At 39.3% G+C, this 19,004-nt stretch overlaps 1 protein-coding gene across 7 annotated transcripts in view; it reads left to right on the forward strand.

Annotated features, from left to right (window-relative positions):
* The window catches only part of DYNC1I1 (dynein cytoplasmic 1 intermediate chain 1), a 211,567-nt gene that overhangs the window by 36,243 nt on the left and 156,320 nt on the right, over positions 1 to 19,004 (forward strand). For 4 of the 7 annotated variants that reach the window (XM_083878320.1, XM_083878319.1, XM_083878323.1 and 1 more), the window contains exons 3-4: positions 1,345 to 1,459; positions 4,090 to 4,231. In XM_083878320.1, coding sequence (XP_083734446.1) covers positions 1,345 to 1,459; positions 4,090 to 4,231 — 257 coding nt within the window. The remainder of the gene's footprint in view (positions 1 to 1,344; positions 1,460 to 4,089; positions 4,232 to 19,004) is intronic. The other 3 variants (XM_083878322.1, XM_083878325.1, XM_083878324.1) reach the window with 2 other exon arrangements.

The raw sequence follows: 19,004 nt of genomic DNA on the forward strand, positions 1-19,004 counted from the left end.
TGATGTGATCCAAGAAATCAGCATTCCAGTTTTGGCTGTCTTTTTAATCTCTTTTCATTTGAGCCATATTTGTGCAGTTACAGCACATGCCCCAGTAAGTCTCCTGCCCTCACTGGGTGAGTCCTCCATAAGCAGATCTTTGAATGGAGATGCTTTCAGTGTTCATTACTAAAGAATTAGAGGGAAGGGCGCCAAGCTAATGGCTTGGGGGAGCTATTAGGTCCTTTCTCTTTGTCCCCTGGCTCTGACTTGGTGCATCATGGAGAACTTACAGTGGTTGAAATGTTTCATTGGCCCCAAGAGAAATGTCTGCAGATAATGCTGCAATGCATAAATGGGCTGTGCTGTGCTGGCAGATGGCTTCAGGAGTGAAGGCTGACACTCACAAAGGTGCTTTGGCCATTCACACTGGTGCAGGACAGCTGTCTACAGCCCTATTCTGAGATAATTCATGGGAAGAGCTGAGCACAGGAATATGGGCCTTGACTATATAAAATCAATGTTTCTTGGCTGTGTCGGAACTGGAGAACATGGGCATGCTTCTGAATTTCCAGGTTTTCTGTTGTGCCTATATCAAGATCAACACCAAACTGAGGAACTGTACAAGTCTTCTTTTCCAGCACTCTGGTTTCAGCAGAAATCCCTCTTTGTGGGATTCTGGCTAAATGCAGGTGCTCCTGCTGTTTTTAGATGCCTGTAGATCACAGTGGGAGAAGGCTAATGTGTGGGAGCTCCAAGGAGGTAGAGATAGCTAAGCAGAGAGGGAAGGGTCATGTGGACCTTTAGTGGGCCAAGGGCTGCCAGAGTCCTAGTTTGGAGATGTCAGTTCTTTCCTTTGCACCTCTTGGATATTGAAATTAATGAGACAGTATTTCTTTTCCCAACAAGTGCTTGGGATCAAATGTAGGACCTTAAGCTACATCACCAAAATGCAATGAAATTTTATTCTTGATCCTGAAGTAAGTAGGAAAGGGCCAGTTTTATTCAGGGTAATGGTACTTGTTGTTCTGTGGTCAGCTTTTATGTTAGTTGAATAAGTTGCACCTAATGAGTGAGCGGCAGAAAATTTCCATCATTGACCTGTAAAAATTCTCACAAATATCTTTGCAAAGACCAGTTTTACCATCCATTTAGGAAAAAAATACTGTTACTGATATATGCATTATAAATAATCTAAGTTATAAATTACCTAAAAAATTAGAATGATTTTCAAATTGTACCTAAGCAGCAGTGCATGCAAATATTTCCACACATATAATTGCTGGAGCTGATTATGTGTGAAATAATTGCTAGAGCTGATTACATATGAAATAAATTTTTCTGTTATCTTCTGGTTTAACTCAGGCTGATCTACAGCAGAAGAAGGAGCCAGCTCAGGAAGATTCTGACCTAGACCGTAAAAGAAGAGAGACAGAAGCTTTGTTACAGAGCATTGGTATATCCCCAGAGCCACCTCTAGGTATTTAAGAAAACCACAGTGTAAAGCATTCAGCTCTGCCACAACTAATGCTTTCTTTCTATTAAAGCATGCTTGGCTTTTTTGAGTTTTGGCTGTATTAGTGAACTCTTTGTTTGAATGCCTGCCATACCATTCACATATACAAGCTCATGGCATTTTGAGTACTTGTCATTGCCAAAAACATCTGTTTCATTTCTTCAAGAATTTTTTATGAACATAATGCAGGTTTTGCGTACCAGCAGTGATTTCTTTTCTGATGGACTGTTTTATCTTCTCACTCAAAAATATAACTGCTGTACTTCATTAGCCCTAAGTTTTGTTTCAAAAATTCAAATTAAGCACGTGTAAGGAAGGCGGAGCATATCATGTGGGAACTCCCACTGAGTTTCTTCTAAAATTAAGCAAAACCAGAGAAGGAAATTAAAAAATCCCCAAATCACAAATAGAAAAATACAATAGTGTCTGCCTATCAACAGACACTATTGTAGATTTTTGCTCTGGTTTCATGTGCTTGACCTCTTTTTTGATTTTGATGTTTCAGTTCTAGAACCTGAAGTCTTCAGTTTAAAAATACATACACTATCTGAGTATGGGTTACTTTGATTAAGAGCTGCCTCATTTATTAAATGGTCCTAAATCAAGATATTCCCTTCCCTTTCCCCTTCTTCCCTTTCCCCTTCTTCCCTTTCCCTTCCCCTTCTCCTTCCCCTCTGCCTCAAGTTCAGGATCACTCTCACTGCTTTAGCTGAAATCTTAGCCTCTCTGGAACTATCAAGACTTTTCATTAAGTTCATTGTGACTGAATGTAGGATTTTACCCCTAGTTATTCTTGCCAGTAATATATAAGAGAAACATCAAATTTGACAAAATATGGAAGTTTTAGTTTAGGAAGGCACCTTATAGATGCCTGGGTGCATATGCAAGTAAGCAGTAACATTCTGAATTGGAATTTGAATTAATTACTTGCATCAACCAACATTTAATGAGAAAAGTTACTATTTTTATAAGTTATGGTAGAGTGACTGAAGCTTTTAGACACCACTTTTCAGAAGAATTGTCTGACAAGTAATGGTTATGTTATTTTTATGTATAATAAAGATGTTTTTTAAATTATATCCTGATACAAAAGTAAGTTCCAAGATAAAATCAGATATATTTTGAATGTATAACATATAAAATACTCACTTATATATGAGTATATATGTCCTTATCATTTTATCAACCAAACACATATATTCATGTTGCAAGTTACCAGTTTTTGTCTTAGGTTTTTTTTGTGTGTTTGATACTGTCAAAAGAACATGTAAGTTCACATGCAAGATGATTCTTTTTAGTTAAAAATAGTATTTTGTTCTCTTTTGTTCCTTTACATACACTCACAATTAGTATACAAAGGAGAATTTAATTCCACCTTCACACGATGCCAGGTCTCACTGTGAATATGGAATATGTAAACAACCAGACATACCTGTAACCTGCCAAAGGGCTGTCACGAAGATGAATTCACTTTTCATGCTGCAGTCATTTCTGTGACAGTCTCTAGGGAGAATCTGCATTAAATGTTTGACCGCATGGAAAATCCAGATCTCTTGACAGGTCTGTCATTATACATTGTGAAGCATAACAAAGTATTTTAAAGTTTTACTCTGTTAAATCTATAAAAGGAAATGCACATGATTTAAACCAAATGGAAACTTTGCTTTTGCATTAAACCCTCTTTTTGTGTTTTATTCAATGTGGCTGCTTCGAAGAATACTTGCTTTAAATGTTGATTGGAGCCATATCTTAATTTTTAATATTTTTGAGAAACCATTTTAAAAGAAATCAAGATATTTTTACTCTTTTATTTATTATTTCTTTGCTGAAGAGCTTTAACTTGGGCTGACCTTGAGCTGTGAACTTCCTTTCCTGTTTCAGGAAACAAAACTGCCTTTGCATGAAATATGCTTCAAAAGCCCTGGCAAGGCAAAGAGAAAATCATTTCAAGAGCTTGGGCAAATAGTGTCTAAACCAAGGGAGACTTTTCCTTGAGTGTTGAAATCATGTCCCACCCAAAATGGAAATTCTTCTATGACCTACTTTAGTTATTAAGAAAATAATCACCAACTGTGTATTCTCAGCGTCTTTGGGAAATGATTTTAACTTAGCTACATTTCCTTGTTTAGCTTTTATTTTTGATGTCATTTCCACACTGCAGCCTTGGAGCATATCTAATGGACACTGGCTTTTGATTTAAATTCAGAATTTGAAAAGTATGCTTGTTCTCTTGCCTACTTGACTTTACCGGAAGAGTTCACTTAGTTTTATGACAAGACAAGCCCCTGATATTTCTTCATACCTTTAAAATCTTTTGCAAGTCCACTTCAAACCAGACTCAAGAAAACAAGTGATATTTTATTTCCACAGATATCTTCTCCATTGATTAGCTCTAGATCCCCATTGGGCTTTCAGTCCTGTCTAAATACATGTCAGCTTTAACACTTCCAGAAGACTTAAAATTCACTTGACTCTCTTCCTTTTCTTTTTCTTTCCTTCCTTATTTGCTTTCACCATTTCAAACTCTCCTACTCATTCATCCACTATCATTTTGGTCCATTGGTTTTGATTTGTCTGACACTGCTCTTCATCAGTGCAGTCGCTGCATGTGTTAACATGGGATACCTGTTATTTTCATTATTTAGTCCCAACCCCTATGTCTCCCTCTTCGAAATCAGTGAGCACACCCAGTGACGCAGGCAGCCAGGACTCAGGGGATCTGGGACCCATAGGAAGGTAAGACACAGAGTTAACAGACTTGAATTAATGTGAGTTTTTTTTCACTTTGCTCTTACTTCCTCATTTTCTCCTTTTCTGCTGTAAGTAAGAACATGTGGTATCGAATGTGTAGTTTTGTTTCTGCATTGTCCACTGAGTGTTACCATCCAGTAAGAATGGTCTCAGATGTAAGGGAAATAAATGCATGCAGCAAATGGATCTTAAGCTTTGAGCCTCAAACCTTATAGTGGAAGAAAGAGCTGAATTTACACTTCTAAAATGGCCTACAGAAAGCTCTCATGCTCTCTGGAAATACACTAAAAAAAAGGGAGACGTGCCCAGGGGTAGGACCTGTTATTCATATTGAGTTATCTGTGTTCACAAAACCAGTCCCCTTGGAATTCCTCCTCATGTAACACCAGGTTGCCTTGGGTTCCTGTGACTGCTCATTGCAGTGTGTGCCACTGACAGTGGCAGAGAAGATCTTGGACAGGAACAGGCTGAAACATCCCAGGACCCACTGGCAATTCTTCCTTGAAATCTCTGGATATTGGAGAGTTTCATGCAGAATGGAAGGGAAACAGCTCTGTTCTTGTTGGAAAGTGTGTGAGGGATGGAAACAAGAATAAACTTCTTATTTTTGTTTCCATGGGAGAAATAAAAGATGAAGTGGCAATCCCAAAATAATTCCTTCTCTGGAACAGAAAAGAAAGGAGAATGTGAGGATGCTGCTGGTAAAGAAGGGCACGTTCAAGTAAGAAGCAGTGCGAGCAGCTATACTGTATATTTTGAGAAATGTAAAAGATGGATCCTAATAGCTCTTTTTGTATCACACTAATTCTGCATAGAGCTGAGCTGCCAGCTCATCCAAGTCTGTGAGCCAAGACTCTGCTAATGGCTTGAAAGCACAGTGATTGCTTTCTGTAGTTAACAGTGCTCAGCAGACATCATATCATACCTCTCCAGACACAGACTGTAATGTAACAGAGCTTCAGGTCACCAGATTTCATGCCATGCCTGCCTTCTGCTTAGAAAAATCATACTTCCATAAGCAGAGAGTTCATTGTGTCCCCTTCAGCCAGATGCATTCTCCCTTGTGATATGGATGCTGCACAGCTTCTATTAAATCAGCTCAGCCCTGCTCCCAGGTCTACCCTCTAGAAGAAATTGAGGTTGTTAGGTGAAAAGCCCTAGGCTGTAAGATGCAGCAGTTTAAAACACAGCAAATAGCGTAATTCTGCCTTCATAAGTAAATGCAGTAGACTTCAGCAAGTCAAAGTACTTTGAGTAGAACAAAAATCCTTTTTAAGCCAAGTACAGCCTGCTGTTCAGGATGAAGCTATTTACCACAGTCCTGCATGAAGCTCTGACAAAGCTGGGTGGAGACTTCTAAATTCCTGCTTTTCCTCTGAACCTTAATGGTGAACTTTTTTTGCCATTAAGGTAAAAAAAGACTCTTGGAAGAATTTATTTGGCTGTTACCCACACTAGCAGTTTGGCTCTCTGTCAGCAATGAAAGCACATGACCATGTGTCCTTGCAGAGGAGAATGGAGTTTGTCCCCTTTTTCTGAGCTTTTGTGGGCTTTCATTCTGGATCCATTTTCTGGCTTCTTGTGGCCTTACTAGGAATTCAGTGGGAATTCTAAGATCTTGCTCGTAGTCTCCCAGTTTGCTTAGCATATTCTCAGGTATTGAAAGGGCTGTGCTGTGTGGCAGGAAGGCTGCTTGCAGATCTTTGCCTGGAGTGATTGGGTTTTGGTAATGGAAATATGATAATGTCTGCTCCAGGCCCTGGGGAATGTCTAACCAGTGGATAGTATTGAGTGGTAATTACTTGAATTAGTGTCACTGGGTGCAGGTAGATGTGCTCAGTGTTTGTGTGAACAGGTGCAGTCAAGCCTGCATGTTTGATAGAGTGGTCAGACTTGGTGAGGAAGATGTTGATAGATCTGTCATCACAGTGGGTAAACAGGATGAAACCACCTCACCTGTTTTCTCTGAGAGGTGCCCAGACCATGCATCCAGCTTATTTTGACTACTGCACATATTATTGCCTGTTTATCTGTATAAACAAAGTTATCCTGCTTCATTTTAATTTATTTTTCTATTTTGCTTTCTGTGATAGAGGGAGCACTTCTGCTGGATCTGCTGTCATGCCATTATGCTTGTTAGATCTTTCTCTTTTCTGTATGAGGCTGAGGTCAGGCTTTAGAGGAGAGCAGATTAGTTTCAAAGCTGCTAATGCCCCAATCTCAGTGAGCACGGCTTGTCTGTTGTTGCTGCTGCTAACTGCTGCAGAAATGATGAGCTCACACAGCCTGGCAGAAATCCTGCAGGCAGTCTGACTACTCATTGCTGAAGTGTTCCCAAAGGAAGATGATGGATATTGAAAAAAAAAAAAGCTGTGAAGTCACAGATTTTGGCTCATTACAGGAGAGATGCTCCATTGAAAGTTGGAAGAATGCAGGAGATCTTCATGTGTTCCCATAAGAGGGAACAGATTCTGGTGCAGAACTAGGTTGTGTTCATACTTTTTTGAGTTATTGGTATTTTTGTAGTTATCACACTTAATCTGTTGGTCCCAATATCACCAAGTATATTTGAGATAGGCTTTGATCAGCAAGCATCTTTGATTTCTTATGTAAATGTTAATGTAGTTCAGCCAGAAACACAGGTTTATGACATCTGCTTTTCAGGAAAGAAAATTGATAAATTGGAGAGTTTGAACACGGTTAAGTAGTTGTAGTCCTGGAACCACAGATCTCACTATGTCTTACATTGCATGATGAAAACTGACTGTTAACTTGCTCACCATAGCATAGGAGCAAACAGGCTCTTCCAGCAGAAAAGGTGAAAGCAGCAAAGTGTTTGGTATTGAAGTTGGAGAAATATAAAACAGAAAAAATTCAATAATGAGACAAATTCATTGCTAAAACAATTTACCTAAAGACTCCATGGGATCTTCTATCACTGGCCATTGCTTGTCCAGGATAATGTGCCTGACAAACAGGCAGATAATAGGTCAAACAATAATTAATTCATAAAAGTTGTGCAGCCCTTTTGTTGCACAGGAAGAAAAGCAGCATGGTCACAATAGTCATTTCTGCCATGCGACCTACAGCCTAATAGTGCTGCTGTCCTTCAAAACCATTGTCCATTATCTTCAGCACAACAGCCAGAGTAGTGTTGTCTTTTCTCTGATGCCATTCACTGTGTTAGGAAAAGAGATGGGATGGACTTTGTAACAGCACTAAATTGTGGAACCATTTCTGTCTTCCACATCCCAGGTTTCTATGTTTATTGTTTTTGTGGGGCTTTTTTGCTATTAAATCTTTAGTACCATTTTGCTATTTGTCATAACCTTTTCACTGGGGAAAACATTAGGTTTGAGCAGCATTCCAGCTCCCCTCAGTGCCATGACAGTAATTGTAAGAATAAGCAGATGTTAGATGGAAAACTGTTCTAGAAACTGCTGACTAAATGTTTTCAGTTGAACAGGACAGCCAAATTTTATATATTTTTTGTGGTCTTGGGGATAATTTCTGAGTAGGCAGAGGTGTGTTACACTTTGATTCTGGTGCTGCTCTTAGTTACTAGGCTACACTGAACAATTCATTGGAGCCCAATTGTTGCTCAGAGGGCAACTTACCTGTCTCCACATTGCTTTACACATCCCACTTAACTTGTTTTTTGATGCCTGTGTTGCTTGTGCTACACAGATAGGATGGAAAAATTACATAGCCTGAGGACAAACCCATCTCTGAATAGATGGGTCATTGGTTCACAGAGCTTTCTTATATGTTGTGCTCAGATGTGACTCGTTTTCCATAAGACAGTATTGCAGGATTGCATGGAGATTCTCCTTGGAATAGAGTATGCTTGGCTCTTTCAGGATAAGCATTTTGGTTTGTTTAGTATTTTGTAAACATTTTGATGATTCCCCATGTCCTCTTGCAGATGGTTAGCTTATCCATGCACAGACATGCACAACTTCAATGTAGATTTGAAAGCATGTCAAGAAAAGGGCTGAGGTAAAGCATTTTCTGAGAGTTCCTGTGCTGTAGCATAGTGTGAAACACAAATCTATTAATATAAAACTCCTTTGTAATAACTGTATGCATCTCCCTGGTGGATACTCTGAACTTTTGTTGCCCTAGTGTGCTAGAGACAATGCTAACTAGTATAATTTAGCCTCCATGAAATATGCCCATGGGGAGGTATGTTCTGCTACTCCGCATACCTTAGGCATTTGTAAATCTCATCTCCACAGCACTCATAACCATGAATTTTGGTTTTGTGTTGTCTGAGGAAGTGTGCAAGAACAAACCTTATACAGTGCCCCAGGGCCAGGCAGTGCACTAGAAGGTTCTGTGGGCTCAGCAGCTTCCTGGAAAGACCTCGTATCCTGGCTCAGGTAGGACCCATCTGCACTGTGCATACCAACCCAACATAAAATAGCAGAAATGCATCTGTGCTGGGAGGAAGTGCTGCTGTGGCTGGGCAGCTTTCAGGGCTCACACCAGCCTGCATTGGTGTGTATGCCTGTGTTCCCTGCAGGGGTCCTATGTTCACCTGGCATGTGCCATGCTGGCAGGAGTTCCATTTGGGGATCAAGGTGTGATTTACCTCTGTGGCCCATTTTGCCCTGTATCCTTCACTGCTCCTAGTGTTCCTAGCTGGGAACATCCGACATGTTCTCAGCTAGCTTCACTATCCTACAGTAGTAGGTTTGTGCAGTAGCATCTCATTTACTGTGAATTGTGTCTGTGTCTGTGGGTGTGTGTCCAGCAGAGTCCCATGTGTGCAGCACTTCCCGCTGTGCATTGGGGAACATGAGAATCCCATTAGGCTGAGTGTAAAGTTTCCTACCTTCCATCTGCTCAGTGAACTGCACCAGGCTCAGCTGTCTTGGATGTGTAAAGGTTAATGGTTGCCCTTCTTTCTGCAAGAACTTTATCTGTGCTCTTTTGCTTTCTAACTTGTGTATTTTGCTGTGCATAGGTTTAGGTACCTGATTATTTTGTGGGCTCACATAAAGACAAAGACATTAATCTTCTGGTGACTTCTTTCAGAGGATGGTTATTTCGAAATGATGGTTTATCTGCTGTAAAATAATGTAAGCTGGATTATTTTGTACTATTTCTCTCATAGCCCATTGGACTATTTCTCTCATAGTGCTGTGGATTTGTTTGGCTACAGCTACTCATTCTGTAATTATTATTCTTACTTGTATTAGGGTACAATGTAATGTTTGGTTTAAATGGCTCCTACCTGATTTATGTTGTTGTTTCTTGATATCACAGGTTTTGAGATAATTTTTACGCACCGAAATCGATTAACTTCCTTCAGTGCATGAAGCATACTTGCAGTAAAGCAGGGTTAGCCCTTCTTTGGATGAAGCTATAAATATTTAATGAAAGTTCCTGTGAGAATGAGTTTGAGCATTGCATTAGGTAGCAAAGAAAACAAAATAAAAGGAAACTGGATTTCTCAAAGAGGCTTTGTAGCAGTAATGTGCTGGAGAAGTTAGATCACTCTGGAATCCTGATTGTCTCATCATCACTAGCTTTTTAATTCTGCATAAAATACATTAAATGAGCGATCCTAGAAACAGAACAGCTGTCCGCAATGCTGGAGCACTTTTCTCTGGGGAGCAGTATCACCTTTGGCTTTGGCTTGTGGCATGATTATTTGTCCAGTACATCAGTTCGTCTTGCAGTCACTGTGACCTCTGAATGTTCCCAGTTGTATTCCAGAGAATATAGTAGCAGCTGTCACATTAGGTTGGATGTCCTTACTGATAGAGAGTCAAAAGCATGTCTTCTTCTCTCTCATTCTGTTTTGAAGTTTGCTGACAGTATTAGTCTGCATTTGTGTATGTTTTCATCAGATGTGATCCTGTGTTCCTTCAATCTACCATGGCCACTTTGAGCCATTTTGTTATAAAAATAAATACACTAGGATGTGTTTTCTTTCAATGTGTTGATAGGCACTCCCAGATTGTATTGGCCATGTGCGGGAAGAAACAAATATTATTCCTGTCCTTTTTCTCTGCAGCATACTGTTTACTCATTTTTGTATAAATAATAGGTATTCTGGTTTATTTTGCAGCGTCTGAACACACACACCAGTCTTGTGGTAATCCCACATTACTTCATGTTTGACTGTCAAACACAAACATTTCATGCTTTTCAGATGCACAATCAAAAGGAAAGAGTCATAGCTCTGGAGCATCTGGGCACCAAATGAGTCAAAGCATGAAATGCTTTGTATTTTACAGTTTTGCATACTGCATTTTACAGTTTTGTATTTAATCTTGCTCACTGTCAGTCAAAAAAAAAAAAAAAATGTATCTCTAGTGTCTTCTTGCTACATAGTATTTAAAATCAGAAAGATACTTTTTGTTTGATAGTCTCTCATGAGTACATCTACATGTCATCAAAGTGTTTGTATTCTGTCCTTTTTTCCTGAAAAATCAGGCTTGGTAACTCAGCTTTAATTTTCGAGCAACTTCTTACCAGAACAGTAATAAAACACATCAATAACCTGAAGAAAGGGATTGAGAATGCCATTCTCCCTTTTGAGTGTCTACTTTGCTGTTTAATTAGACAGATAAAGAAGGCAAAAGGAGGTAGCTTCTGATCTCAATTTCATTTGTACAGGAAGGTCGGATTATAGTAGTAGATGACCTTTAATAGTCCATACTGCCTGTTTCCTATCTTCTCTTCAGCTGCAGAAAACATCTCTCACAGACATTAGCAAAACCATGTTTCTATAAAATCTGCTAAAACCACTGTCAACAGAGTTTTGCCTTGGGCTTAGCTACTTTATCATTAAGTAAATGAATGTGACAGGTTGTGTGCAATGATGCTGTTTCCTCACTGCCACTCAGCTTTGCATTACCAGCATTTCATTGTGTTACCACTTTCAAAAATGACAGAGATCCTTCTTCACTTGTTTCAGGACAAGTGGGCCTGTGATGTATTGCCTCAGGAGCAGCAGCTCTAACAGTTATTAGTAGTGGATAATTTTCTTTATGGTGCTTTTTTGTAAGATCAATTTATACGTACAAAGTGCTTTCTAAGTGGCTGCTTTAGTGGCATACTTATTTCATAAATGGGCTGAGCCAAAGGGAAGTACAGAACAATGTAAAGACTCTAAGGGAGTTACAGGAAAGACTGAGGGAAAATAACTACCTCATGGCAAACTTTGCTTGCATGGTGTTTTATTCAGACAAATGATTGTAACCCTAGGGACTGTTGTGTAGTCTTTCACAGTGCAGAGTCAGAGAAGTTTTCTGCTTGGTGGCTAGAGATAAACAGGATACCCTCTGGGATGCTGTGTTGCCACTCTGTTTTGGAGGCTTTGAGCTTGGTATGGGGTGTGCACCATTACGTGGTAGGGCAGAAATCAATAACACTGTTATAACAACTGTTATATTTTTGTCCATTTAATTTACCACAACTTCATTGTCAGGATGGCTTGGCACACGTTTCATTTTACAGTTTCCAGCTGACTTAGAGGCCAAGTCATGCCTTAAGCCTCTTTGACCTGAATGGAGATGGCTTCTGTGAAGCAGTGACAGTGTCACAGCCTCCTCCCCTTGCCTAGGGGAATCCTGGTTGTCTCCGCTGTCTTTGGCCTAGGAACTCTGCTGCTTTTTAAAGTGATGCTGCAATCTTTCACACTTCCCAACATCAGCCTGTTTACAGGAGGGCAATGGGTGTGTTGGGATGTTTGTACGTCACAGCTTGCCCTGCAGAGGTTAGGATGCAAGGCTGGAGGATGGCAGATTTCTTACATTGTTTTCCCTCTTTTTCTCCCTGCACAAGAAGAACCACAATCCTTCTCCTTTACATTCAATGAATATTTAGCCCTAGATATCTAAAGCCTCTCCCTGACAGTATTTTAGGTTTTGGTTTGTTGTTTTTTTTAGTCCATAAACAGAAGCAGACACCTCAGGGAGTGATATTTGGCAGCTGCTTTCAAGTGTCTGTATATATGACCTAGAAAGGGAGTGTTTTTTGGTGCATGCCAGTTACAAAGTCTGAATGGTCCATATTAATTAGAATCATCTGCAATCCTTTTAGCGTGTGAGCCTCTGGCATCATTAAGGATTTTCATGCTTTCCTTCCTAAAGGATTGATAGAGTTCAGTCCTCCAGATCTTTGATTATTTTTCTCATTAGCAAGCATCTCCATGCTATAAATCAAAGGAGAAGGAAAGATTGCCATTCCCAGGGTGCTTTGTAAAATGCCTTGGAAACCTGAGCCCCAGCTGCATCCAGAAGAAAATAATATTAATGTATAAAGCCCCACTTAACCATTTAGGTTATCAGCCAGACTATAGTTAGTTCTCTTTAGTTATTTACTGGCATATCATCATATATTTAGTCATACAATCAGATGATTTTAGGGACTAAAACACTAATCCTCTTAAAATAAAACAACTTACTTGCTAAGGCCAGCTCAGCTTAAACAGTTCTCTTGAACTGAATTTCATCTTGATTTAATTAAATTGAGTAAGATCACCTCCTATGTTAAACTGTTTAATATAGTTAAACTGGTACAGTTTTTGCCTATTGCTGTTTTCTCCTTCTCTAGCCTATTAAAAAGACCTTAGGGAATTTCCATTCACAATTGTATGTTTTATCTGGAATAATAAAAAGATTTAATAAGCAACTGCTTTGGTAATGCAATTTTTAGGATTTTTGTTCAAATATGTAAAACGAGAATTGCTGCCACTGGTGAGCTTTTTTTAAATTTTTATTTTATTTTCTTTTTTCTCCCAAGGACTTTTGAAAGAGTCTAAGTATGCCATGTAAAAATTTCCATAAGCAGAACCAATGAAAAAGAATGGTTTTCCATTTAAAACTGATTTTGATTCATAAATTCTAGATGTACTTATTTACTTTAATAGTTGAAAGTCAGAAAATAATTTCTGAGCTGTTTTATTAAAAGTCAGATCATTGGGTCATGAGAACTTTTGACATTTTCAGTGTTAATGTGAAAATTTTTTGATAAACTCTCATAGAGTGAGTTCTTGTTTCAACCCTAATTGTAACAAAAATCTCATCCCCTTTTGGAATGATTTTGCTTTTTCTACCACAAAATAAGTTGTAAAAAGGAAAGAAAACATTAGCTCTTCTTCAGCTAGTAGTTAGTGGATTTTAGTACCAGAGAAAATGCAAAATTTGCTGAAATCTTTCACCTTCTTCTTTGGCTGAATAATACCAGACTTACAAGTTGCAGGTTCCAACCTTTTTATCTCTTTGAGTCCTCTGAAAGGTTTTGGATTATTTTTCCTAGACTTTACTATTAAATATGATTTTGACTTTTTTGCAATTGTACCCAAATCCCCTTGAAGTTTATGAGAAAACTTTCCTCATGCATATCCATGGAGTCTGGATCAAAGACTTCTAATGTGAGTACTGCAGTTCTTTCACCCATTTGCATGAACTGATAGCATATAAAACTTCTCCTGCCAAGTTCTTTCTTTACATTTGTGATCATTTGAGTTCTGTTTTGCTGCACAGACTTACTCTTGGTATAAAAACCAAGACAAAAATAGTGTTTGAAAAAAGAATTTTCAGAGTTTGCTAAGGGAATAAAACAACTTGTGCCTTGCCCTCGAACCTGTTTTTTATTACTGCACTTTCAAAATGACCATTTTGGTGTCTGGCACTCAGAGTAAATCTGTGTCAGTTCTAGCTATTTGACCTTCTGTCCTCACAGATCCAGCCTGCTGCCTACAGTGACCTGCCTGGTAAACCAGCATAAATTTGCAGACTAAGATTTCTGTAGCTATAGCATATAAAGTGTGAATATGATATTGCCAGGAGATCTGTAATGGAAACCTGAATCAAAGGACAGACTTCAAATATGGCAAATAAATTCAGCAGATTGGATGAATTAAATTTCTGGAGGATTTAATTAGTGGAATTCTGTGAGATGGGAATCAGCAAGGTGTGAGTCCTGTGATATGTCCTTATCATTGCAGGCTTGCCAGAATTGTTCATCCAGATTTAAAAGTCAAATGGGTTTTGAAAACGATTAAATCCATTCTGCAGCATAACATTGATTCAAGAAGAGTTTTGACATACGCTTGTGTTTTAAATATTATTTGTCCATGATTTTTCATAAATATACCTTAAAAAAGGAAGAGTGTTTTAGCTCATGCCATTCTGAAAAGAGCTCTTATGGTTGCCAGGCAGCTAAAAGATAGTGCAGTGCTCTCTAGGGGGTCAGAGTTGCTTTTTTTATTGGTGAAGACTGGAAGTCCGAGGTGTCAGCCTGCTTGAAAGTGTAAATGCAAACCCAGGCAAAACCTTCTGGCCGTGCTCCTTGTTCTCTGAATGTATTAAGACATTTTATTTTATGATTAGCAGTAGCAGCCCAGCTCTGAACACAAGAATGCAGAGAAGTCAGAGCAGACTTCTGCTCTATGAGCACAAGCGAGCATCATGTTGAGAGGCGTAAATCCTCCCTAACTGGTGATAGCCATCTTATAGTGTGTTTCAGAGCACAAGGAAGGTATTTTCTTTTTGCCAATCCTTTCAAAGTGGAACAGATCTGCAAAACAGAGCACAGATGGCAGCAGAATAGTAGCTTAGATGCAAACCATCCATTGAGGCAAGTGGTACTTTTCCATCTCTGACAAGTAGCTTTGAATCTTCTTTTTTTTAATATAGTTTGTTTTGTAGACACACTTCAAATATACAAAAAATATCAGAAAGGGAAAATCACAGTGGAGAGAATTAAAATTATAAAAATGTAGAGTGAAAGGAATAAAAATAACTAGCTTATGTATATACACATATAAACATCTGCAGTAATTTCTCATCAACAATTTCCTAGTTCAGGTTTTCTATTTAATCAGCAGCAAGTTAGGAGCTTTGGAGAAACTGACACAACAAACTAGGTAGAACTCTTTAAAGTAGCTAAATGATTATGCAGCCTTAAATTCATTCTGGCAATATTCTGACTTTAAAAAAAAAAAAAAAAAAAAAAAAAAGGTGGTCTCGATACCTGATAGATTATTAGATTATACATTGAAACTGCAAATACTACTGGATTGCAATTTGCTGACAATATTTGGTATCATATTGAAAAAATGCATTCATACACATTTTAGCCTTTTATTCTGTGGGATTTTAAAAAAAGGTCTCTTATTTCATGGTTGTTGCATCCAGTATTTTTTAAAGTTGCATGAGTTGGGTGTAATGTGTTTTTCAATGTGCCATCAGTATGAAGGTTCAGAATTCCTAATGTAAGCAATTCTGAATCTTTTGGAAATTGTAATCCAGGGTTAAAATTGTAATTTTAAACATGAGGCCTTACATCAAAGTCAGAAACAAGAATTGTTTTCTCTGCAGTTTTGGGCTTGTTGGTTAGCTCCTTTTTCCTAATTCACTTCTTTTGCTAGTTGCATTTGAAGTTAGAAGAATAGAAAGCATGAAGCAGACTGAAGCCTGCAGGCTGTCAGCTAACAGCTGGTTGCTTCCTTATCTGTTTCTCAACAGATCAAAGTGAGAGTGAACAGTAAAGATACCAACCACCTCTAATACCTATTCACAATTGGAGTCTTAGCTGGGTGTTTGGAACTGCTGCATGGAGCAATCTCCTGCCTTTCTGTTTGTATGAAAAGAGTCCATGGTAATGTTTCACTGGTGGAGCCCTTCATTTAGGTGCCTGAGGATTGTATAAATACCTCCTGCAACATCAAGAGCCCCTCCTACCACAGATGGGGAGAATGAGGCTAGTCACATTCACATCATTTTAGAAATACTGCTCTGGTAAGCAAAGGTGCCTTGAGACTTCCTACAGGATAGGTGAGTCCATATGCTCTGAGTGAATGCCACCTTCATTTCTGGTCTCTGCTTCAATTTAGTAACAGTCTATGCTCTGCTTAGTGGATTGGCCTTTGATCACTGAAAAACCCTGGCACAGCCTAATCTGTGGAGTCATGGCACAGACTGCCACTGAATTTTAGGGTTAGGAGGGCATTGCTATTTCCCATAAAAAGGGTCATTTTAGGACACTGTTGTTGCTGCAAGGAGAGATGCCTGGTTTGGGGCCTGTCAGATCCAATGATGTTTCATGAGGGACACATATGGATATCTCAGTTCAGGAGATACCTCGGGTCTCAGTGCACTGTCAGTGCAGTTTTCTCCTGGTCTGGAGAGCACAACAGCTTTTGGTGACAGGAGATGCCAGAATATGGTGTTTGCTTTCCTCTGGTTCTGCTTGAAGGTGTGATTTGCAATGCTTCAAAGAGGTGTCTGCTCTGCAAGAAGCCCCTGGGAAAGCAGAGTTTACTGTTATTCCTGTGAAGAGCCTTTTATGCAAAAGCATGGATTTTCAGGCCTGGCTGCTCTTGACCTGGGAAGGGGGAGTAGGGGGAGAAAAGAAGTCATGCAGAACACATGTTCTGCAGCATCAGCAACAGATGAGGGAGGGTTTGATTTTGGCTGTGGGGAAGCAGAGTCAGAACTAAGCTGTAAGTATGTTACATATGAAAAGTGTAGGGTTGGGGCATTTACCCAGAGCCAAGTTCTGTTGCGATATGACCATGATTACAGACACTAAATATCATTTTATGATGGCAGATTACTAAGTGTATGTATTGGAACTGATGCCTTACGTGTTTCATACACTACCACTAAGGCCAGACCCAGAGTTGCTTAAATTAGCTGAGAAGTTCTCATGGATTCCAGACAGTTTTGGATGTCAGAATCTATGCTTTATTAATGCATTCTGATGTTGGGAATTTTCCAAAAGGTTTCAAGTATTTTGTTTTATTTTTAGTTTATTTATTGTAGTCTTTTCCACATTTTTAATCTACATAATTGACATTATGCAATCAGAATAAAATCTTCTGGAGCTAAGGTTACACAGAACATTGTAACATATGGCAGTGCCTGTTTTTCCATGGTAATAATAATAATGCTACAGAAAAGAGAATGCTTCTGTCCAAATTCCTCCCACCTTAAATTTTACAATAGTTCTCTGTCCTTTTAGAGCTGTGCTCTGAATATCTTCCTAATGCTTTGGACCTGAATTCAGAAGAGATAAGTGTTGCTTTACCATCCAATCCTTTAGTAAATATATGACATCTGGGCCTCTTCCTCTTGTTGGTTTCTTTCTTCAGGTTATTAAAAGATTATGTGTCAAAATTATTTGGTATTTCTTCAGTAGTAACAGCTGAAACAGCACCAGCATTAATACTGTCCTATATTTGAGAAAAAATAGGCTATTGAGATGCCTACCTAAAGGAAGAGAGTGAAAGCAGATCAGTTTAAAGAGAGGTAATAACACTTGTACCTTGTCTTCTTAGTGCAACATCTAACAGCCCTCATTGCCTTTGTGCTGCTTTAGAGCAATCTGTTATTTAGTAATACAGCTTTTGATGCCTCAGTGTGCCAGGGTCAGCTGTTTTGCACTGAATGTGAGAAAGGGGGATGGAGAGATGGACATGACACAGGGCTATTGTTTGCCACTGTGTGGGAGACTGATACAGCACCCAGCTCTGAAACAATGTTGGGTAGTTCTGGTTAAAATAGTGTCAGTGCTGTCTGGGTGGGGGAAATGGGCTCATCTGGCTTAGCCCTGACTGTGCTGTTCAGTGATTTTCCGGGGGTCCTTGCTGTGCCTGTGTCATTTCCTTCACACATGGGAGGAGTCTGCAGGACTGGACACTGCTAGGGAGCACTACTTTTACCTGCTTGGTCTACTGCTCCTCTCTTTTACCCGTAAAAATGTTCAACTAAAATGTTTTGCATCTCTTCTACGTAGACCTGTGCCAAAATCCACTGAATCCATTTAGGGGAACCTTGACCAACTTGTGCTCTCTGAAAGGTCCAGAGTAGGAGCACCTCAGCCTGACTGCCGACTCCTAGGCCATGCACTTGTTCTCAGGGTCTGTGACAATTCCTTCTCTGCCTCTGTCTCTGAGTGACTTGGAGGCAAGCTATTGCAGTTTTCTTTTATGAAGAAGTAAGAAAGAAAAAGGAAGAGTAACAGAACCAAATCCTTTTCCTCATGAAGCGTCTGGAGGAGGAACTCATGCACTAGTTGGAAAAAGATTGGCAACCACTTTTCTGCTGTGATCCAGTGGCATTTCAAAATCCCCACTGAGGAGTGTCCACAGGAGAACAAGTGTAATTATGATGCTCACCCATATGATCAAGGAATGTCATACATAATGTCTGTTCATCACAAACAGATTAGCTTTAATTTTCTAGTCAGGATGACAGCACAGGCTATTCAACATCATTTTTGGGTTGCTAAACCTCAAAGAATCTATTTCTTTCTTTTTTGATGTTATTGCCATGGAAACTGGCTAAATTGCAGGTCCAGATTACATCTTTACTGTTCACTCACTTTCATTTTGATCTGATGACATTCTTCAGGTGCCAGGAAGAGACAAAGAACAAATCAATAGTGTTCCTTGAAACACAGAGTCACTCCCTGTGCTTTCCAGCTTCTAATACCTGAGTGTAGCCACTTGTGTTCTGTCTCCCAGGGCAAGAGACTTAAAACCTGAAGATTTGTTACCTGCAGCCCCATTTTCTGTGATAGCATTGCTCAGCCAAGCTGGAGAGGACAACTCAGCAGATTGCTTCCTCATCTATTTCCCACACCTGTGCAAGTGGTAACACGGCGATGCACAGTGGAGCACAAATCTGGGAAGTGTTTTGCAGATGCATTAAAACTGTTGAAAACAGATATAATTAGGAGTCAAGGAGAATTGCTATGAAAAGTAGGTATCAGTGTCCAGAGTGGTGAAGGC

Source organism: Zosterops lateralis (genome assembly GCF_965231275.1).
Source record: "Zosterops lateralis genome assembly, chromosome: 1".
NCBI lineage: Eukaryota > Metazoa > Chordata > Aves > Passeriformes > Zosteropidae > Zosterops > Zosterops lateralis.